The 22,734-nt window shown below is 36.8% G+C and overlaps 3 protein-coding genes across 6 annotated transcripts in view; 1 reads left to right on the top strand and 2 right to left on the bottom strand.

The window, feature by feature from the left end:
* The window catches only part of kcnh1a (potassium voltage-gated channel, subfamily H (eag-related), member 1a), a 41,517-nt gene extending 40,099 nt beyond the window's left edge, over positions 1–1,418 (bottom strand). For all 4 annotated transcript variants that reach the window (XM_061040174.1, XM_061040173.1, XM_061040171.1 and 1 more), the window contains exon 1: positions 1,178–1,418. In XM_061040174.1, the coding sequence (XP_060896157.1) occupies positions 1,178–1,250 (73 nt within the window). In that variant the 5' untranslated portion in view covers positions 1,251–1,418. The remainder of the gene's footprint in view (positions 1–1,177) is intronic.
* Positions 1,419–4,353: 2,935 nt separating this feature from the next.
* On the bottom strand, positions 4,354–8,908 carry LOC132975543 (large ribosomal subunit protein mL63-like). The gene is made up of 2 exons (XM_061040175.1): positions 8,755–8,908; positions 4,354–4,923 (listed from the first exon to the last, which is right to left on the bottom strand). Exon 2 carries the CDS (start codon positions 4,906–4,908, stop codon positions 4,597–4,599), a length of 312 nt encoding a protein of 103 aa, XP_060896158.1. The 5' UTR covers positions 4,909–4,923; positions 8,755–8,908; the 3' UTR covers positions 4,354–4,596.
* Positions 8,909–9,977: 1,069 nt separating this feature from the next.
* On the top strand, positions 9,978–17,936 carry LOC132975547 (cytochrome P450 3A30-like). Its single transcript, XM_061040180.1, has 13 exons — positions 9,978–10,137; positions 10,232–10,325; positions 10,953–11,005; positions 11,702–11,801; positions 12,161–12,274; positions 12,391–12,470; positions 13,167–13,309; positions 13,400–13,524; positions 14,102–14,186; positions 15,830–15,990; positions 16,079–16,305; positions 16,790–16,952; positions 17,038–17,936. The coding sequence occupies exons 1-13, from the start codon at positions 10,061–10,063 to the stop codon at positions 17,110–17,112; spliced, it is 1,497 nt and encodes a 498-aa protein (XP_060896163.1). The 5' UTR covers positions 9,978–10,060; the 3' UTR covers positions 17,113–17,936.
* The last annotated feature ends 4,798 nt before the right edge of the window (positions 17,937–22,734 follow it).

The raw sequence follows: 22,734 nt of genomic DNA on the forward strand, positions 1-22,734 counted from the left end.
ACATACACTACAGCACACATGGAGCTGCTGGTCCTGTGTTTCACAGCTAGCTGTCTAGTTTGATAACTATCCAGTCTTTCCTGTCACTTCCTATTGGATCTAATAATACAGAATCGACACGTAAAACTGACACCCAAATATCCCAAAATAACTAGCTCAGAGTTTGGTAGATTTTCCGTTTCGATTATGTTTCTCTTTACATCTGGAAAGTATTTTCTATCCTAACTGGTCAAAATGAATCGTATTTTTAAGACAATGAAGGAAATTTCAATATTTGGAAGAAGACCTCTTTACTTCTATTGAGGTAGGCCAATATATTGTCTTTTATTTAGAGGTGTGTCACTGAAAGTTTTCAAGCTTATTTCTATCAGAGATTAGATTAATCATTTTATAAGTAATATTCTAAGATTTTAAACCACATTCACCAAAATCAATAAAATGGAGCAAAATCAATCAAATGGACTGTGTTGTCAACCAACGGAGAGTTTCATGACTTACTGTTGTTTTATCGGCTTTTTGGTTCCACCAAATTAAAGATGAAAAGTAAAAAGTGTATGAGTAATCTTGACTAGACACAGGCTGAGATTTGGTCCTCATATTTCAAACTTATTCATAGCTATCTGTATTGCATTTAAATGATATAACAATTAGCCAATAAAGTCTTAGTGAATTTCTAACCAAACCGTATATCTTTAAGAGGAACAGTGGAGAGTATCAAAGACATGAGACACATTAGTGCAGCTTACAGAAATTACTTAGAATAATCACACTCGAGTTTGCATTGATAATGTAGCCTACACAGTTCCCAAGTATCAATATGTGGTTTAGGCCAATATGTTTTTCAATTAAGACTTCTGTGGTTTATGTAATCTGTGGTAAGAATGCACCTGACGATACTGTACACTCCTGCAGGGAACTGGAGCTTCGCATTAGAAAGTCAGAAAATGATAATAGGCTACTAAATGTATGGGCAATGCGAGATTTAAAAACCAACACTGATTCCCCCCCGCAGCGTAGCTCAATTAAAAACAACTTTTTTTAATGTTCGTAAAGTGAGAGTTCTTTTTTTTATATATATATATATATATCGTTAATAAGTTGGCCGGCTTGAGTAGACAGATTTGGTTGCAATGTCTACATTTTCAAATTTAATCATGATAATAAATCTCATCCTTACCGTTCGACCGTCTGACAATATTCTCCAAAAAAGTATTCTGAGGGGCCACTAGTCCCCTCCGGCCCCCCGCCATCCTTCTTCTTCGCGCTCAGGCGTTTGCAGGGGAGTCTTTCCTCCTTGGTCTGCTGCTGGTATTCATGGTCTCTTCGGCTCTGCACCGCTGCGTGGATTTCTGTGCGAAGGGCTGTGTGTCTCCTCAGCCCTGTGCGGTGCGGTGCGTTGGCGCCTCTTCAGTGAGACACTCACCTCATCATCCACGAGACGAAAACAACGCCTGAGCTAACCGCACAGGAGGGGCCGCGACTCTGCTGCTCCACATGGACCCCTGACAGGAGCTGGAGCGCCACCTGCCGGATAAAACCATGTTCTAACTCTCCAATGACAAAACTGAGCTCTGTTAATCGTTACTGCACTTCATACAGCTTTCTTGAGGGAACTGAAAGAAAACAAGATTTGGAACATTTGGATTTAGCCTGACGGTATTGAAGTTTGTCCCAATGGTGCTTAGCAGGCGAGCTATGCCCATAACCTGACTTTTATTATATTATCATACCTTAACAATTTATCATTGCCATCAGATCACTGTTTTTTATTTCATTGACTAAATGAACTAGTTTCAAGAGAACACAGAAATCAAAACCTTGAATATAAAAAAAAGTTTTCTGTTTATCTCGAGGACCTCGGGCTTCTGAATACCAGTAGGCTTAAATGTAACAGCAGACAGCCTTTGTTTGATCAAGCTGACAGTAGGTGCCTGATGCTACCTGCACAGGCCACCAAAGCAAATGTCAGTTCCTACTTTTACTCTTCCACGAATACATGTAGAACAATCTACATTAACAAAAATACAGAGTGGCTGGTGATGTGAAGAAATGTTCACAATTGGCAAGATTAAGTGAAAATGGGGAACAGCTGTACAAGCAAACTGGAGGTTGTAATGCTGCTGATTATCAGCACAGCTGTGATTATCTTCTGGCCCTGTCCTGCCTCCTTCTGCCAAACATTCTTCCTTCAGGAGATTTTATACATCCCTCCTTGTGCCACAGCCGTGATGATATTCTGTGGCCTTCCCTAGTCTTCAAAACTTATAGGCAGCTCTGACTACTGTATTTAGTTTACAATGTTGAGGTTTGCTACTTCTCTAGAGTTGTTGACTTTTCATACATCTGCACCGTTACATTTATTTTACAGGTTTATATTGTCTCTACAGTTTTACAAAATACATCACATGAGCTAAGCCTATTAAAGGCATCTAAAAAGAATAAGCCTGAGATTTCCAACTTTTCTGGCCTGTGATAGGATAGGAAATGTTAGCAATTTCCCCTGGCTTCATTTACAAAGTGCAGGCCTCACACAGGTGGAATTGTCCAATATTTCTCAAGGATAGACAAGGAGTGTAGTATTTGTGTTTTATTCTTTCATTCTCAGTTTGTCATCTCATTGATGGGGACCCACCACAAATCTAGTAGATACTACAACGCCTTTGCTCCAATACAGCAGTGCTGCTCACAAATTGTGATATAAAGATGATATCTGAAATTTGATAAAACAAATTAGTCAGGACCATTAATCTTCAAAGCTACTTCAAAAATACGATTTTAATTTGAGATAGCAAATAACACTTTGTGATGTAAATATTGTTTACATATGAGTCTCTTTGTTGTTGAAGACAAGGTCCTCTTTAATTTCAGAAGTTATTTTGGTTATGTATCAGGCTGAAAATGGGAAAATGGTATTCTAATTTATTTGATTAGTTAAGAATGGTTCCTGCAGTTGACCTTGAAGTGGTCTGGTTAGTTGGTTTTGTGTGGATTAAACGCTTAGTCAGGTTCAAAAAGTGAGGGCCCCGTAGGAGCTGAAAATCTGAGCCATGTGGATTTTTTTCCCCCCCATTAACTCTTACAGAAGCAGTTTGGTTTTTTCCCTGCAGCTTGTTAATCCTGTTCAATTAGCTTTGGGCCATGCAGTGCCCACACTAAGACGGACCTTAAATAAAGCCTCTGGTGCCCACATTTCCATCACACTACAAAGACAGTCAGCATGATGGTCAGTGTGGACCACTGTTTCTCGTTGGGTTAACCAGTTACGCAGGTGTAAATCAGACTGGATGGCTACCATGGTAACCAGCAGGTCTCTGTGAGCTGCAGGGAAGTGCTAGCTGAATATTGCTGCCTTTTGCTCAACCAATTAAAAACAGATACAAATATTAATGCAACAGGTGAGGCTTATGTTTAAGATGTTATAATAAAATTCATAGATGTTACAAAAGTTTACTAATGCCATTCATAAATAAAATCTAAATGTCCCCCTGCACTTTCAGTCATAATACTAAATGATGAAATGTTTATGTTTCTAGAAGCTGATTAACTCTTGATAGGGAGGGGTCAAAGTGTCTACAATATAAAAAAAATAGACCCATCCTCCTACCTATATTTAGAAGATGAGGATTGCTGCCTCAGTGTTTGCTTTGTATTTTATGGTGTAAGTGCTTTCCAGGTTTCTAATTACCATGCCTGATAAGTCCTTATAAGGAGAGGATTTTATGTGATTATGATTTATATTATATGATTTAGGTTATGAAACAGGCAATACATGTTATCTGATGTCATTGATAACAGTATACAGCATTTGAGGGTCAAAGTCCGAAAAATTTCCTTTTTCCGTCTCCAGAGTTCCATAATCTCAATAAACTAGCAACTGACTAAGAGGTTGCATAATGTAAGCGATAAGCACAAGTCTTTTACTTAACAAAAACACATGACTCCCCTCTACGGTTACACATTAGACAAAATGAACCAAGTGAGAAGATGTTAATGAAATGTATTCTAATGTTGTCCTTCCTGGTTTTCTTAACCTCAAAGTTATTAAGGATTAAACACTTCAGCTTCCAATACAGTTATGCTCTACCGTTTGATACACAGTATGTTAAAACACTAGATTGCATGCTGGTGTTTCACAGAGAAAATATCCCCCCCTCCCAAATCTATGAAAATTACATAACTTTGCCCAAAACTCCCTGGACAGATTTATAATTCCACCATTTTCCTCATGGAATAATCTTTAGCAGTTCATATAATTAGAGATTTTCTAAAGTAATGGGGAGCGTGGGTTTCTGGGTTACACTTGAAAGTGTATTTTGTTAATGATTGTAAAATAAGAGCCCATGGATCATAAAACATTTTTAAGCCGTTTTTATCCAAATAAGCAGCACTCAGTGTGGAGCAGTTACAGTCCTGTTGCAGTGTTTATAGACTGATAACAAACACTTCACAGATTTGTTTTATGGAGTAAAAGTGATCTATTCTTGACTTTGTTGACAACTTGTCATTGTCCTTCTTCACACTTTTAAACATAATGAAACATCACAAATTCACACAATATCTCATTCTAAAGACAGTCTTTGCACATCTCTGCTCACATTAACTTGACCACGTCTTTGTGATGTTGAGATGACTCAGGTGGTCTGTCAAGGTCTTGTGTTCGGGGAAATTTGCAAACTTGGTCTCCTTAATTTTTAGCCAGTTCTGGGCTCTGCGCTCCGCTGCGTGGCAGTACTCCTGCTCCGGGGTCATGTACGGCCGGCTGATCCAGTATTCATTCTCAGCCTCGCGCTCCAGATGCTTCAGCATGTTGCGTTTCATCTGCCATGTGATTGGTCGCGGGCGTCTGTACTTCCCGATCCACTGCTTTCCGGGGATGCCTTTCTTCAACAACGCTAGGGTGAGGAACATCGTGGAAGATTATTTCTGAAAAGAAAGCCCAGTTACAAAAAAGGTCTGTGAGTTGTAATATCAAGCAGAAAAAGAACAAAGATGCCCACAGATGACCACAGCTCTGAGAAGAGATCCCATCAGTCAATTAAAGTAGAAAACACCTGTGTTGATGGATCTTTAAGAAACCTTCATGTCTTTAAAATGAGCAAAATGGAAAATAAATAAAAATAAATAACGTCACAATGCGCTGGCTTACTTTTTTCTATTGTTGATTCTGATTTTAAAAAAGTTGACTCACAAGCTGCTCCCCCTTTTATGAGTTTTGTGTCGTATATTAAACTGCTCAGTTTTAAAATTACCATGTGAAAACTAACGAATAACTGAACATAAATATTCACCGGAAAGCAGGAATTAAGTGTTGGTTGCTCAAAATTTCTTGGAGGAGCACCCAGAGACCCCCCCTCCTATTACCTGTGCCTCACTATGTTTATATGAACCATTAGAGGTGATTAAAAAAAATGTTCTATGTAAAAATCGAGATTCTTATCTTCTGAGATTTTAAATCGATTCACAACTTCCAAAAATCTTTTTTTTTTTTTTTTGCTAATCAGTCACTACCTGCTAAGTGCTTTAACTCAGTTAAACGCCAAATGGAGCAGCAAGAAATTCAGCGAGTCTCATATGACTGGAGTAGATCCTGAAGAATGTACTAATTCAAAAATAGACTTTGAATCCATGGATCAATGAATCCAGAATCGTTTTGAACCGAAAAATTGATTCTGAAATGAATCGTGACCCCAAGAATTGAAATCGAATTGTGAGACACCCAAAGACTCCTAGCCCCATGTACTGGAAACCTGATAAGTGATGAAACCTGATATGATACTTACAGCCAACGTTGCCCATCTAAAAACTTTTACCAGCCCAACCATTCTCCTTTGCAATAATTCACTAACTGTTAAGAATTGGTTAAGCTCACTGAAAAAATATATAGATTTTATAAATATTAGTGTATATGATAGAATAGTAGTCAGTGGCATTGAAATTTGCCAGAAGCCATCCCTTGTTGGGCTTTAACAGACATACAATTTCTCCTGGACCCCCCTAGCTGGACACTTTTTGCACCTTGTAGCTACTCTGTCTGTGGAAAGCCATGCAATGAAAGACACAGAAACCCAGTCTGTCAGCTTGATGATGTGAGGATAGCAGGTGCCATTCCAAACAACATTAGAATAATACAATTAAAATCACACGTGATACCAAAGATTAACATAAAATCATGATCTCTTCGCATTCACTTAGCCACGCTTACGTGACTATTGTGTTTCCCTTTAATACTGCGATCAATAGAGAGGAATTGGACCCATCTGTTAATCAGTGTGTCATATAAGTCTATACTCCTTCTCTGTTTTGGAAGTCACATTAACGCAGGTGAGATAGCATACACAAGTTAAAATACGTTACATGCTAGTAGAGTATAATAAATAGACTGAAATGAATAATAATAAGAAAATAACTGAAAACATCTCAGTCACATGAGTTTCTACTTCCTGAGCCTTGAGAAATTGTTGACCTTTATCAACACTGATGACTCAAGGATTGTGAAGATTTTACAGCAGTGCATGACAATGACATCAACCACCTCCCCCCCCCCCCCCCCCCCCCCCCCCCAGGGTCACATGGGTTAATGTGCAAAATGTCAAAACCGTAAACGTTATTTACAGCAGTTTGGTCAAATGTAAGCCTATTTGATAGATTGTGTTTTCTTGTGACTTTAAAAAAAAAAAGTTGTTTGTCTATAGGCCAACCATAGACTGTAAATATGTAAATATTAAGAGTCAACCATAGACTGTGAATATGTAAATATTAAGGGTCAACCATAGACTGTAAATATTAAGAGTCAACCATAGACTGTAAATATGTAAATATTAAGAGTCAACCATAGACTGTGAATATTAAGAGTCAACCATAGACTGTAAATATTAAGAGTCAACCATAGACTGTAAATATTAAGAGTCAACCATAGACTGTAAATATGTAAATATTAAGAGTCAACCATAGACTGTGAATATTAAGAGTCAACCATAGACTGTAAATATTAAGAGTCAACCATAGACTGTAAATATGTAAATATTAAGAGTCAACCATAGACTAAATATTTAGAGTCAACCATAGACTGTAAATATTAAGAGTCAACCATAGACTGTAAATATTAAGAGTCAACCATAGACTGTAAATATTAAGAGTCAACCATAGACTGTAAATATTAAGAGTCAACCATAGACTGTAAATATGTAAATATTAAGAGTCAACCATAGACTAAATATTTAGAGTCAACCATAGACTGTAAATATTAAGAGTCAACCATAGACTGTAAATATGTAAATATTAAGAGTCAACCATAGACTAAATATTTAGAGTCAACCATAGACTGTAAATATTAAGAGTCAACCATAGACTGTAAATATTAAGAGTCAACCATAGACTGTAAATATTAAGAGTCAACCATAGACTGTAAATATTAAGAGTAACCATAGACTGTAAATATTAAGAGTCAACCATAGACTGTAAATATTAAGAGTCAACCATAGACTGTAAATATTAAGAGTCAACCATAGACTGTAAATATGTAAATATTAAGAGTCAACCATAGACTGTGAATATGTAAATATTAAGAGTCAACCATAGACTGTGAATATTAAGAGTCAACCATAGACTGTAAATATGTAAATATTAAGAGTCAACCATAGACTGTAAATATTAAGAGTCAACCATAGACTGTAAATATTAAGAGTCAACCATAGACTGTAAATATTAAGAGTCAACCATAGACTGTAAATATGTAAATATTAAGAGTCAACCATAGACTGTAAATATTAAGAGTCAACCATAGACTGTGAATATGTAAATATTAAGAGTCAACCATAGACTGTAAATATTAAGGGTCAACCATAGACTGTGAATATGTAAATATTAAGAGTCAACCATAGACTGTAAATATTAAGCGTCAACCATAGACTGTAAATATTAAGAGTCAACCATAGACTGTGAATATTAAGAGTCAACCATAGACTGTAAATATGTAAATATTAAGAGTCAACCATAGACTGTAAATATTAAGAGTCAACCATAGACTGTGAATATTAAGAGTCAACCATAGACTGTGAATATGTAAATATTAAGAGTCAACCATAGACTGTAAATATTAAGAGTCAACCATAGACTGTGAATATTAAGAGTCAACCATATCACTCTTAATGAACTTTGTTTACAGCTATGAAAGAAGAAGCTTTAAAACAAAATCACACTTTCAGTCTAGGGATATCTGGCTCCTTTATTGGAGACCATAAAGGAGGATGATTATTGGATTATGTTCACCAGGGGGTTAAAAACACAATTCTTAATAAATAATTCAGTTTCTCGATGTCTGACTGATGTTTAATCAGCCCTTTACCCTTTCAAGCTAAACAATCATCCAAGCGTTCAACACAGTTTCCATTTAAGTAAAGCAACAAAAGGTTGAGCAGCTTGCTGTGACGTATGGCTGTGACGTATGGCTGTGACGCGTTCAATTGCCCTAAAACGTGAAAACCAAGATGACCTTAGCTCAACTTTAAGAAAAGGTGTGGGTTAATTCTAAGATAATTGTCTCAATACACGAACTCATTAACATAAATGCGGACCAGTGACATGAGAACTTAAAAAATGACCCAAAGATGTGACATTGTGTGCTAATCTCTGTTAGCTGACATAACAAGGTGAGCCGAGCTGCAGCCTAACGTCACGGACAAGGGCAGCTTGAATTTAGTATTATTTGATACTCGAACAAGACAAACATTTAAATGCATCGTATGTGTACCTTACCCCGCTTTCTATCACTGGCAAATATGATTCACTTTCCGAAAACAAGCAGTAAAAACACTGTTTAAAGACTTGGGCAATGTGGGATGAAGCGGTGAAGTCAGTGTTTCCTTATTATCTACGGTGTCGGGGAAGGATCATACTTGTTCCTCCCCTTCCTTATATCTATTTAAGATATAGAGTATGCATTACCGCCCCCTCTGGACTGGAGTGTGGGTCAGACACCTAAAACCTAAATGTGAATACCGCTTCTATCCCCACTATATTATTTGACATCATTTTAAGGTGACTGTTGCAGAAACTGTCTCTTGTCTATACCTGGAGCAACTCACAAATTACAAGTTTCACTGTTTCCTGAAGATCTCAATGATTACATCTCCCCGTTGCACATGTATTTATTAGTCTACTTTAACTGTGCAGACCTGTAGCATATGCTGATCAAAACTTCTTGACATGATGTCCTCTTCCTTTTCCTTCTGTTGATTTCCCTCATTTCACATACTTTCCTTTGAATACTGTAGTTTTGCCTGCCCTTTTTCCCCCCTTTATCCCACTCTTTCTGCCATTTCTTTTCATTTCAAGACTTTTGAACACAAAAAAAGAATCCCTCCATTCCCCCTCAAACCCCCACACAGGACTACCTCACTGGACTGTAAAATGCAATATAACATACATCACAAACGTGTAATATATTTATCTGTATAGTAATTTTATACATAGCTTTTGTTTTTATATCTATTTATATCTGCACCTTATTTTTCTATGTAAATACTTGCTGCTGTTTTTATCCTGCACTACAACGAGCCAAATGCAATGAAATGTCGTTCTCATCTGCACCGTAAAGTACAAGTTTGAATGACAATAAAGAAAGTCTAAGTCTAAGTCATTTCTGACTTTATTAGCTGTAGCCTATCACTATCCATTAAGGAATAAACACGGACTTCTGGAGACATTTTTAAAACGTGAAAAGCTGTTTCAATTATTTTTCAAACATTTTGCTCTTGACTTGATGCATTCAATAGCCAAAATAACTTAAAAATGCTGTAATGGTCTGGTAAAGTCAAGTTTGGGTCCTCGGTGCTTGACTGTAAGTATTGTCAACCCTGGTCTACATAAACAGCAGCCACTGGTCCTTTCTGTGGCCTATTACATAACCACTGTTCATTTCCTGGACTCTCTTTGAGCTCCTCCCTTTGACATAGGCATAAAGCCTGGTTTCTTGTTGTTTACCGATACACTTCTTCAGTTTTCATGTGACCTAGTTCGCGGATCCATCTCTCCCTTCCCTCGGCTGACACTGACAGGCAAAATGTTTCTCTTTTTCTTGACTTTGTTTTCACCAACCACTTGGACTTTGCTGGCAGTGTTTTTTACCCTACTAATGCTGTGAGTAATAACTGTCAAATTGTGTTGTTGACAATTTCGTTTTTTGATGCTGGCGGTAAATCGTAACAAGTAAAAATGTTTCATTTTATCACAGGTATGGCATTTGGCCATTTAAGTTCTTCAAAAAAATGGGAGTACCCGGACCAAGACCAATGCCTTTTATTGGAACAATGCATAACTTGAGAAAGGTAGGAAGACTAACTAAAGTTCCTGGATATGTAAGGACTGGACCGATGGGACAAATGAAATTGAAACATAACCCAACCTGATGCTATTTCCACTAAACAGGAAACGCCTACAATCATAACAGGCATATTTGAATGCAAAAAACTGTCCCACATTAGGCAAATCATACTGTCCCACTTTAGGAAACATGTTTCCTAAAGTGGGACAAAGGAAATTTTAATTTAAAATAACAATTATAGAATTTATTTAAAACATAATATAATATTTTTTGATGAACAAGCATATTATAAAAACATCCAGATAAAAAAAGTAGGATTGTTTTATTTATAAGAAATGTATATCCTTAACATTAAGTTTGTCTGAGCAGTATGTCCCTGACCTTTGGGTGGTCTTCATGCTGTGTACTTCATTTTTTAAGCTTGTATCATTCTAATCTATGATTGGACATTTGAGAAGTCGTGTTATTTTGATCACATGACATCACAACTTGTGTTAACCCTCAGTTTTATTGACCTACACCCACTCGAGCTTAGGTGTCCCACATTAGGCAGTGTCCCACAGTTGGCTAATTCACCCTACATATCGTAACCTTTAACAACTTTCAACACATTTTATGACATTTCTTGCAGGGTCTTGTTGCTTTTGATCGTGAGTGCCAAACCAAATACGGGGACGTGTGGGGGTGAGTTGTAATTTAGTATTTAAAGGTTTAGAGTTAGATCTTCAAGTGATATCGGTGTTGGGAGAAAAACTCTGATCTCGTGAGGTCATGACCACCATGACAAGATAAGAGGTATGGTACCCAGTATGTGCATCCTGTTCTGGATGTTAGGATACTCAAGGAAGTGTCAATAAAGTTGTTCTGACTACGCTACTCGGTGTGTGTGCTGCATATCAATACAATCACAAGTCAAGCAGCCCTCTGTCCTTTTACCTTTCTCTACCCTCTTTATATCATTTAAAATCTCTTATAGTCACGATGGTGTAGATTCCTACTGACTATACATTTTACAAGATAATGTACACCTGCAACCTTTTTCAAAGTAGAAAGTTAAGATAATAACTTTCCAAATGTATTCTCTTTGGTTCATTGGTTATTTAAATGAATTAATGAAAACAGACTCAGTATAAGGGGTGGTAAAGAGGAGCCTATGAAACAAATAGCTCGAAGTGTAGGACTTATGTTGCAATACCTCGATAGTTCCTGTATCTCCGTGAAAAGAAGTGCTTGAGTTTGAAGTATTTAGGCTACAGGCTTTATTTTTTTCAGTGATCTTAAAATTAGACTAGTTGTTTATTTTTAGTACACATTTATTTACGGATTTCAGCTTGCCTAGATGTTTAAAAATAAATCTTGTTTATTCTTTTTTTTTTTCAGATTGTATGATGGACGTATACCGACGTTATTAGTGTCAGACCCTGAGATCATAAAAACTGTGATGGTCAAGGAGTGCTACTCAACTTTTACCAACCGCAGGGTGAGAAAATTCTCTTTTTGTACAATTTGTAAACCAGAGGATATGAATCATAATCAGTTAGTCAGTGTTGTTTTTGGTATTTATCAAATTACATAACTCTGGATAATCCCATGAAGCACTCTGCAGAGAAATTAGGCTTTTATTGAACCTGCTATATCTTATCTAGTGTATGTAGAGCCTAAAAAAGGGGTTTCATCATGTATTTTAAAACTAGCTGGAAGAGCAAAGAAAGTTCAGTTCATGCAGAGTTTGATGATTCAGCACTGAGCAGACAATTTCAGGTCAAGAGAAATGATGCAGGTGTCAAACCCTTCAAAAATGGAATCATTCAGTGTATTAAACTCCAAAGATTTTCACAGGACAATGCAGTGGCAGGACCTTTATATGATGCAGTAACAAATGTCAAAGACGAAAGGTGGAAAAGAATTCGGAGCTCTTTATCACCATGCTTCACCAGTGGAAGACTGAAACAGGTTAGTCTCGTATCTAACAACTTCTGCTATCTCTGTTTTATGACCTAGTTCCATGTCTATGACTCATTGATATGTTAAGTTCATTGTCAGTATTACACAACTCTTCTGTTTTAAAGGTTTTTCCCATCGTTGCTCGTTATGCAGACCGACTTGTTGAAAAACTTGGAAAATACAATTTGGAAGTGGACATTAAACAGTATGTTAATCATTATTTATTATTTCATTTTAATTTGTGTATGGACATGTACAATTGGAGACATAACACAAATGACAGCATGTATAGCCAAAGCTAATTTGCAATTCCCCTCCCTATTAAAAGCTTAAATATGCATGAAGCTCAACCATAAATACACAAGAAGCTGTAAAAAAGACAAACTACAGAATAACTATGAAGAGTAACAACAGATATACACACTTAGCTAGACCAGAGACTGTACAATACAAGATAAAACCTATCCTAAAATTCTCATTTAAATTTCAGACTGGAATCTCTCTTTGAGGCTAGCATGTTTTACTTCCAAAAACTGCTCAAAATGCAGACTATTGTTCTTGTTTTAACTCATTATTTTTATTGAGGACTGAACCCTTGAATGACAAGAAATTGACAAAGTGTTCGTTAAATATTGAGTCGTTGCCTTGAGTTCTTAATTTTGGTTTTTCCAATTACCAAAATGACAGCTGTGTTGAAACTGACAGTCCAGTTCTTCAGTATACATATACAGGATATGGCAGTGTCATCAGCATATAACATAACCTGAAAATCTGAAATTTTGGCTTATGTGTTGTATACAAGTTTAATATTAAGGTGTTTGTCAGCGAGACATTGAACGTGGTAGCATTTAATCCATGATATGTCCTAAAAGAACACTCTCTCTCTATTTTTCTTTTCTAGATTCATGGCACCTTACAGTTTGGACGTTATTACCAGTGTGTCTTTCGGTGTTGAGGCAGACTCCATAAACAATCCAGATGACCCACTTGTTGTTCATCTCAAAAAGATTCTGAACTTTACATTTTGGCCATTATTTGTATTACGTATGTATTTCAGAGACAATTTGATTATTTGAGCATCTTGGCACCACTATGATGATAAGTTTGTTTAACAACCCTGTGGTCTTTTTTCAGTGGTATTTCCCTTTGGTGCCCGTCTGTTGAAACTCCTAGATATTGACATTATGTCCAGACCCAGTGTTGATTATTTCTACAACATCATCAAGAAATTGAAACACCAGCATCAGTCTGAAAAATCAGTAAGTCTTCCATAATGTGTTAAGAAAAAATTTCAGAGAATTATAGGGATTTCTTGACATTTTTGGAAATGTGCTTATTAAAGTTGAGCTTATTAACATGGGGGTTAACTGTGACTGACTTGCTTTCGGAGCAAGCCTCAAATGGCCATTTGAGGAACTGCCGTTTTTGGCACTTTTGTTATTGGTTTTATCATAAAGCTTAGCACTGCAAGTAGCATTGAATGGGCCTCCACACCTTTATTGATGTCTGGATGTTACGCTACACTGAGGAACCATCAGTCTTGCTGATTTTGATATGGATATGTTTGACCTTCTTGGAGCAGTGTTGTAGAAAGAAAGAATCAGTAATTCCTTGAGGTCCTATAGGGTCCTCTTGGTTGGTGCTCAGTCCTTAATAAGCACATTTCAAGGAATGTTCAATTGTCATTAAAACCAGCTTTAGTGAGAAAAGTTGCAACTAGCAAACATAATGAAAACGTTTTTCCGTATTTTAATTAATATGACCTTATTCATTTAGTGTCAATGTGTTTTCGTTGTAATTTTTTTTTAATGTTGAACGTTTTCTGTGCTGCTCTAGCTCCAAGCAGACTTCCTGCAGGTGATGATTCAAAATGAGATTCCAGATTCAGAGACAAAAAATGAACAAGAGCAGCCAAGTAAAGGTATGTCTTTACAACTTTAAATGTATCTTCTGATCTTTGGAGCTGAAATGGTAAATTGATTAATCCTTTATTTCCATTGGCAGAAAATGTTTTGGCAACTTATCTGAATTACTATAAATCATCAAGGTCGCTTTGTTTGTCGCAAAAGGGTAAAAAACTATCGGTTTTTAATCCTCAAATTCAAGATATTGCTGTTTTTCTCTGTTTTATATCATATTAAATTGAATACAGTATATCTGTGCTTTAGGTTATTATCTGATTTGAAACATATCCTTTAACACAGTGGTTCTCAACTGGTGGGTCGGGACCCAAAAAGGGATCTCGGAGCCATTTTCAGTGGGTCAATTGACTGGAAAAAAAAGTGTTAAAAGCCGTTTTCACATTGTGCACTTTCAGGAGGACTGCTTCTTCTTGTTTCTTTAGACTCCTAAGTGGAGCATAGGGCAGCAACCACACCCCTCCAACGGATTCGGTTTTGAGCAGTTTTCTTCAGCTGGGCCCATGTTTGTCCGGTTTTCTTGGCTTCACTCTCGACTGATCTTCTCCAAGTCTGTCTTGGCCTCCCCACTTTCCTTTCCCCTGTGGATTCCAGTCCAGTGCCTGCCTTGTGATGTTGACTGTTGCTTTTCATAAAGTGTGTCCAATCCACACCCACTTTCTCTTCAGCACATCCTGGCTAATAGGCTTCTGGTCTGTTCTCTCCCACAGATTGTTGTAAGTTATCCTGTCAGGCCATCTGATGTGTCTTAGGCACCTGTTGGAGTTTGTTGGTCACTCTCCATGTCTCGGATCCATATAAGAGGACTGCCTTGACGTTGGTATTGACAGGAGGGGGTGCGGGGGGTCTCCCGAGGTAAAAAGTGACATAAAAAAACAACGCGGAAGTAGCAGACGAAACAACAGAGTCCACTATACATGCAAGAATGAGAATATTTGCCTTTATATCAATGCTATGTGTAATCAAACAGAATCACAACATCAGCAGAAGAGTGCAGAAGAACATACTGGAGAACAGAAAACATAATGCAGCAGTTTAATTACTTGCATGGAAATCGTAGTGGTCACGTGTATACACTCTATGCACCGTGCAGCAGTCACAGTATATAAATGTCACTTCCCCCCCTCCCGTTGGCTAGAGGTGAATTCTCCGGAGAATATCCTGTGGCGTTCTGACATCAGCTCACTCTGACTTGCTGCGGAAAAAATATTAGGGGTCTGTCAGGAGAAACTCCGGGTGAAGTCCAAGCTGTTTGCGTTCACACATACAGTTTTTCAGGAGTTTTCTGAAAGTATGAAAGCCCTAAAAAGTCTATGAAACATGCTGGTTTTGTTCCTTGTCTTTATTCTGTCATGTTTCGTACCATCTGAGGTCCAAACTGCACTATTTTCCATTCAATAAATCTGATTGGTTGAAAAAAAGATCCGAAATTTGGGTCACGATTTTCATGAGGGATTTGGTTGTCAGTCTTTAGGCTAGAACCGCTGCTTTAGCTAATTCAGCTCTGGCTTTATACATCTGTATTTTACCTTAAGAGCAAATGCACTGTTTCTGTTTGAAGAAAAATTAAATGTCAGAATGGCTTTGGAACATAGTTTTCTAGCTGTTGATGTTTGCTAACATTTTGCTGTATTTTGTTTTATAGGTTTGACCGAACACGAGATACTTTCCCAAGCTTTCATCTTCATCTTTGGTGGCTATGAAACCACCAGTGCCACTCTCAGTTACATCCTTTACAACCTGGCCATCAACCCTGATGCCATGCAGACCTTGCAGGAAGAAATTGATACCAACTTACCAAAAGATGTAACGTCATGGTCATGTGATTCATTGCCAATTTATAAATAGCTCAAACAATGTTTGTTTGATGGCTCCTTATACTTTGTCCCTCCAGGCTCCCATATCTTACGAGGATCTGACCAATCTAGAGTACCTGGACCATGTTATTAATGAGTCAATGCGATTGATTCCTACTGCACCACGGCTTGAGAGGATGTGTAAAAAAGCTGTCCAGGTCCACGGCCTCAACATCCCTGAAGGAACCATTATTGGGATTCCTGTGAACATTGTACACATGGACCCACGATTTTGGACTTCACCTGAGAAGTTCAGACCAGAGAGGTAAGTGTATGATAAGCTGTCATTCTTCACATTAATGAACTCCTTTAAACAGTGTTAAAAGAGACAAATTGGGATAATGGTTAATTCTAAAATGTAACAAAACAGAAAGCCAGGACTACACTTTTGTAAAAGTATTCAAGTTTTGAACATTCTTTCAAAAATCACTTACCTTTCGTTCTTATTTGGAAACTTAATGCTAAACATTTTTTTTTATTTCACTCTGAATTTAAGTGTTCACATTTTGGTATATTCTCCTATTGAACACCTTTACTCTGTAATCACAATAAAACACATTTGTTCTATAAATGTTGTGGAAAACTTAGTATTATAAGTTGTTTAGATCTTATTTGAAATAAGATATTAAGAACTTTTGTGTATGATGTTTCTTTTCTGTCACACACTTGTTTAAACATGAATCTCTCTGGATCTCTCAGTGGTGACTTCACGATCTTTCGAGCCTCTCTGTTTGTGTGTGTGTTTGCAGGTTCAGTAAAGACAGCAGTGAGGAAGTGAACCCATATGCATTCATGCCGTTTGGGCTCGGTCCTCGTAATTGCGTCGGGATGCGTTACGCCATCCTCACTCTGAAGTTGGTTATTGTCCGTCTCCTGCAGAGTTACTCTTTGGAAACATGCAAAGACACCATGGTAAGAGTTTATTCACATGTGCATTCAGACTGTCATTTAACGTTGTCTTTTTATCTCTCTTATATAACTTACTTTCTTCCTTTAGATTCCTTTGGAGTTTGACTGGAAGTTTCAGCCATCAAAGCCAATAAAGCTCAGTTTTGTCCCCAGACAACAGTAGTTCAAGACAGAGCATCTCCAAACATACCAATACTTCTGAGTTCCTGTTAAACTCAAAACACAGTATGGATAGTTTTTCTTTGTTTACAATCAAATTAAGATTAAGATTTACTTTTATTGATCCCTGCAAGGGGAAATTTCAGTTTTTACACTCTGTAAGTCATGTAACACACACATAGGCTGAAATATACACACACATGCACAAACAGGATCCTATGGACATGCACTAATAGAGAGATGTCAGAGTGACGGAGCTGCCCACAGCGGGGCGCTCCTGGGCTGATGGTGGGGAGGGGGTTTGGTGCCCTCCCTCCTGTTCCCAACCCAAGTCCCTACAGACTGAGCTACTGCCGCCCCCAAAATATTACAATGTTACAAAGTTACAATTCACTTAGCAGACGCTTTTATCCAAAGCGACGTACATCAAAGAGTAAGTACAACACTAATCCATTCATACACCGCCACCGAAGCAGCGGGAGCAATCATTAAATGTCTTGCCCAAGGACATATTGGACATGTTGCTCAATGATCGAACCCTCAACCTTCCGGTTGAGAGATGACGACTCTACTAACTGAGCCACAGCTGCCAAATGTTACTTTCTTATTCTAATGTTGTTTCTTTTGATAATACAGTAGGTCTGTATGATTTTCCTTAAAGCAGTTAGTGATAAACCTTGAGTGTCTTTTATGATAAATGAAAGTTGATGGATCCATGACAACGCACAATACCTGTGTAAGAAAATAGCATACCGGACTCCTTCAAGATTCAGTCATAATAAATCTGACATTTGCAAGAAAATGTACAATAAACGGATACAAACACTGGATTTGTTTGAACACATCTTGAATTTACTTTGCTTTTCTTCCTTGGTTTTGAATTTTCTAGCATTGTGACAGGCGATATATCTTGAATTTGAAATAAGCATTATAACTTGAATAACCCAATACACTGTCAACTGTAACCAACCCCAGTGATGATTGTCACTCTATCGTTGATGTGCATTTGTCTCCCTCTAGTGGCTGACCTGTTTCCTTTGAAAATAGTCTCAACTGAATTATGTCTCTAGCATAACTGATTAATATATATATTTAACAATAAAGACAAAGAATAGGAGTCGAGGGTTTTTATACTTTTCTTAATGAACTTTACAACAGCATATAAATCAGCTCCACTCCTCTGAAGACTCTGTGAAGTACTCACATGTTAGTATTAATGTGTGCTGTCATCAAATTTTAAATGTCACAGAGAGGAGTTCATTAGTTCTCATATGGCTTAATTTCCATATTTAAATGTTAGCAGGGCCTCCAAGCAAAATGCATTAATGGCATGAATGTTAATAAACCTAAACAATCATTGAATTTCATTTCATCTACACTTTGTTGGTCTCTTTTGCTTTGATAGCATTTTAAAATCTCAGCCACGACATGATATCTAAACATATTCTCATGTTGAATAAATGTTTGTTTCAAATACCTGATCAACACATTTGAAGGTGGGGACTTAAATTAAAATTATTGGTCTCATTATGATTATGATTACAACATGAAAACAGACCATTTATATTTCAAACAATTGTGCTGTGTGCTGTGACTGTTGTGCCAGATTTGATTATTCATTTGCACATCAGCATGTTTGGATTTTACATTATAAATGAAATTCAAATTATTGAGAGAGATCTCAAACTTTTTAAATTTTTATTTCATAAAAGCAAAATTTATAAGTAAAACAAAATCAAATCTATTCACACAATTTTCGCAAAAGGAAAAAGGAATAGATGTGATGATTTGAAATGGGACAGGAGAAATGATGATAACTGGGTATAAAACCTAGAAAACACCTTGCTATGCATTCAACAATGTGACAACACCGGGGGTGAAAGAGCAGAAGGAATTAAAAGATCTGACACACAAAACATACAGAAATGCTATTTTCATAACACATATGAACACACTCATACACACCCACACACATACAAACATTTATTTGATCACGCCAAAATGAAATACATTGAAATGACAACCAAAAGCATGAGAAGATTGATAGAATATAATGCACGAGACGTTCCATGCCAACGTGTTATTTTACAATGATCAGACAAACTCTGAGTTATCTTCTGAGTTAATAAGAATTAGGTCCAAAAAGTTATGCTTGTTATTAGTCCTGGATTTGCTGTGTTGCAGCAACTTCTCACCAACATTTTAATCAAGTTAATTCATTTATGTGTGACTTTGTAAATTAACACCATTTGGTATAGAACATTTAGAAGTACATTACAAAGAAGTAGAGAAAACATGAGCACATCAAACTAAACTTTGTAGTACCTGTCTGTCTATGTGACAGTGTCCAAACTGAAATATTTAAAAAAAGGAAAGAAAGTTAACATATTGCAGTGAGAGACATTTTTAAAAATCAGAAAATAAGATGGGAAGTGTCAAGCAAAAGAGAAACAGGTGTCTTCAGCAAGCAGGTGAAGTTGAAAATACTCACATTGTGAATCTAACCTGATTGAATGCTAACATCTAAAAACGTGCCAACTTGGCTGAGTCATTCAATTAGTACAAAATACTAAATAATTAGGCATTAGGAAAATAGGTGTTATAGTTACTGTAGACTGAAACTGCATTTATTCATTGTCGGACCAAAGTGACAACAAAAAGGAGAAACAAAAGATACACAACTATTGCCTGTTGCAGCTAATTCTTTAGCATACATTAGCTCATGTAGACATCTAGCAGGGTTGTGGTGACTTAGTCATGTGTTTATTTAAATCTTTATTATGAATAAACTCCTATATTAACTCTACTTAGCTGTTTTTTTTTTTGTTCTCTTGCAACTACTGAGAGAATATATAAATCAAAACAAATTTTCTTCATGGCTAACATTAAGTGGAAAACGTGTTCTGTTGTTTGGGGCTGGGCAGGAAGTTAAAAATTAAAACAGCCTTCAATTGCAAACAGAAATTTAAAACTGACCTTTCCATTGGAGTAGCTACATTAAACAAGAAGGTTTTAGCAGTTGGTTGCTGTTTTTGACAGGAAAAGGCTCTAAAATCCCACTTTACACTCACTAGTTAGCATCATACGACAAAGCTAGCGACTAGCTGCTGACTAAGCATACAGCAGCTAAGAAGCCTGACATTCTTCCTTCAGGAGATTGGAAACTGAAAGACATTTATATAAGACTAAATTCAGCAGTTGGCAAGACAAAAATCTCCAAGTGCTTCTTTTACGTTTATTATAGTGAGCACAGAGAGATAAGACGGTCTTGCTTATTTGTGACTCTCAAGTACAGTACTGTTTGTTTTCATGAATAAAGTCCAGTTTTGATGCTGTTTTGTGAATCCAATCAAGTATAAGTGCTTGATCGTATATCAGATTCCTTTTTCGGGATTCCTATCACCTATTATTGATTATCAATTAATCAAATCTAGATCCTCTCCAAAATGTGATGGGTGCTTCCATGGCTTTCACTCCAACATCACACAAAGTTCACTGAAAATTATGCCACACAAATGAATGGAACTTAACATAACCTTGAAAGATAATCAAATTTTGACATGAAGTCTTTCATACCAGCTTTAAAGGTGATATGTCGTAATTATGTTTTCTACTTGTTATTGCTGCTCCACACATAATGAGACCAGTACTGCAAGTATGTTGTTAATAATCAGTTCCTTCATCTGACAAAATAACTTTGTCTTGTCTACCTACTTTTCTGCATGTCACCTTTCAATAATACAGCTTTGCAGCTTCATGATAGCCTATAATAAGTCAAATTTTGAGGCCCACTTAAAAATGTATTTTGAGGATTTAAGCGGTTGCAGGTGTCAGATATGTATTCCAAGAGCAGCTTAGTTTGCACATTTTTCTACATTTTATGGAGATTTCCTTTTTCTAGGTACCCTGGATTGTCCGTCTTTGTTCTGTGACATTATTTACTGACACTCAGATGAAACACAGAAATCATTATTAGTGAAATAAGTTTAAACTGTGCAGCATTTTCTGCTTTGGTCCAGACTAAAAATATTTCAATAACTATTTGTTGAATGCCATGAAATGTTGTGGAGACATTTCTGAGTCTCCGGAGGATGAAAAAACTGAAGACTTTGGAAGAAAGTGAAGTTAATCTTAAAAAGTGTCATCAAAATGTAGCGCAAAGGGATATTTAAAAACGAATGACTACACAAAAGGAATATCTCATTGTGTGTGATCACACCACCACTGCAAATCACTTCAGCTTCTCACTGCGTCCTAGTGATTAAAGTCGTGACTCCGTTATTTAGAAGATATTTACTTAACACTAATCAACAGATTGCCAAAGGTCATAAGAAAAACATATGCATTGGTTTAGAGGGTGAGTTTTTTTAATAGACATCATTAAGCGTAAGGATCCAGTTCTTCACACTGATCTTGTAAAGGGCTTGTTCTGGAGAGAAGCGCTCACCCTTCATGAACAAGTTGTTCCCTTCTGTCACAACACATTTTAATGTAGCTATGTGCAACTGGGCCAGGCTAACTGTGAGGCCCTTGGAGTGCACAGAAACACACACACGCACGCACGCACGCACGCACGCACGCACACACACACACACACACACACACACACACACACACACACACACACACACACACACACATTGTTCTTGCACTTCTAAATACAATTTCTTACTTAAACCAAACCTCAAAAAATAAAGAAGTCACTATAGCTTAAGCCAGATAATTAGCTTGTGTGCGTCAAACATTGTGTCTGAATGTGGTTCAAGACGCATACACTACAGCACACATGGAGCTGCTGGTCCTGTGTTTCACAGCTAGCTGTCTAGTTTGATAACTATCCAGTCTTTCCTGTCACTTCCTATTGGATCTAATAATACAGAATCAACACGTAAAACTGACACCCAAATATCCCAAAATAACTAGCTCAGAGTTTGGTAGATTTTCAGTTTCGATTATGTTTCTCTTTACATCTGGAAAGTATTTTCTATCCTAACTGGTCAAAATGAATCGTATTTTTAAGACAATGGAGGAAATTTCAATATTTGGAAGAAGACCTCTTTACTTCTATTGAGGTAGGCCAATATATTGTCTTTTATTTAGAGGTGTGTCACTGAAAGTTTTCAAGCTTATTTCTATCAAAGATTAGATTAATTATTTTATAAGTAATATTCTAAGATTTTAAACCACATTCACCAAAATCAATAAAATGGAGCAAAATCAATCAAATGGACTGTGTTGTCAACCAACGGAGAGTTTCATGACTTACTGTTGTTTTATCGGCTTTTTGGTTCCACCAAATTAAAGATGAAAAGTAAAAAGTGTATGAGTAATCTTGACTAGGCACAGGCTGAGATTTGGTCCTCATATTTCAAACTTATTCATAGCTATCTGTATTGCATTTAAATGATATAACAATTAGCCAATAAAGTCTTAGTGAATTTCTAACCAAACCGTATATCTTTAAGAGGAACAGTGGAGAGTATCAAAGACATGAGACACATTAGTGCAGCTTACAGAAATTACTTAGAATAATCACACTCGAGTTTGCATTGATAATGTAGCCTACACAGTTCCCAAGTATCAATATGTGGTTTAGGCCAATATGTTTTTCAATTAAGACTTCTGT

Source organism: Labrus mixtus, chromosome 6, assembly GCF_963584025.1.
Source record: "Labrus mixtus chromosome 6, fLabMix1.1, whole genome shotgun sequence".
NCBI classification, from domain to species: domain Eukaryota; kingdom Metazoa; phylum Chordata; class Actinopteri; order Labriformes; family Labridae; genus Labrus; species Labrus mixtus.

What these genes read in the sequence shown, in the direction of transcription:
- LOC132975547 (XM_061040180.1), top strand. Translation starts at nt 10,061, where the DNA reads ATGTTTCTCTTTTTCTTGACTTTGTTTTCACCAACCACTTGGACTTTG. An exon ending in CAACTTTTACCAACCGCAGG is followed by an intron (nt 11,802 to 12,160) that starts GTGAGAAAATTC and finishes AGATTTTCACAG; the next exon opens with GACAATGCAGTGGCAGGACC. An exon ending in TTGGAAGTGGACATTAAACA is followed by an intron (nt 12,471 to 13,166) that starts GTATGTTAATCA and finishes TTTCTTTTCTAG; the next exon opens with ATTCATGGCACCTTACAGTT.
- LOC132975543 (XM_061040175.1), bottom strand. Translation starts at nt 4,908, where the DNA reads ATGTTCCTCACCCTAGCGTTGTTGAAGAAAGGCATCCCCGGAAAGCAG.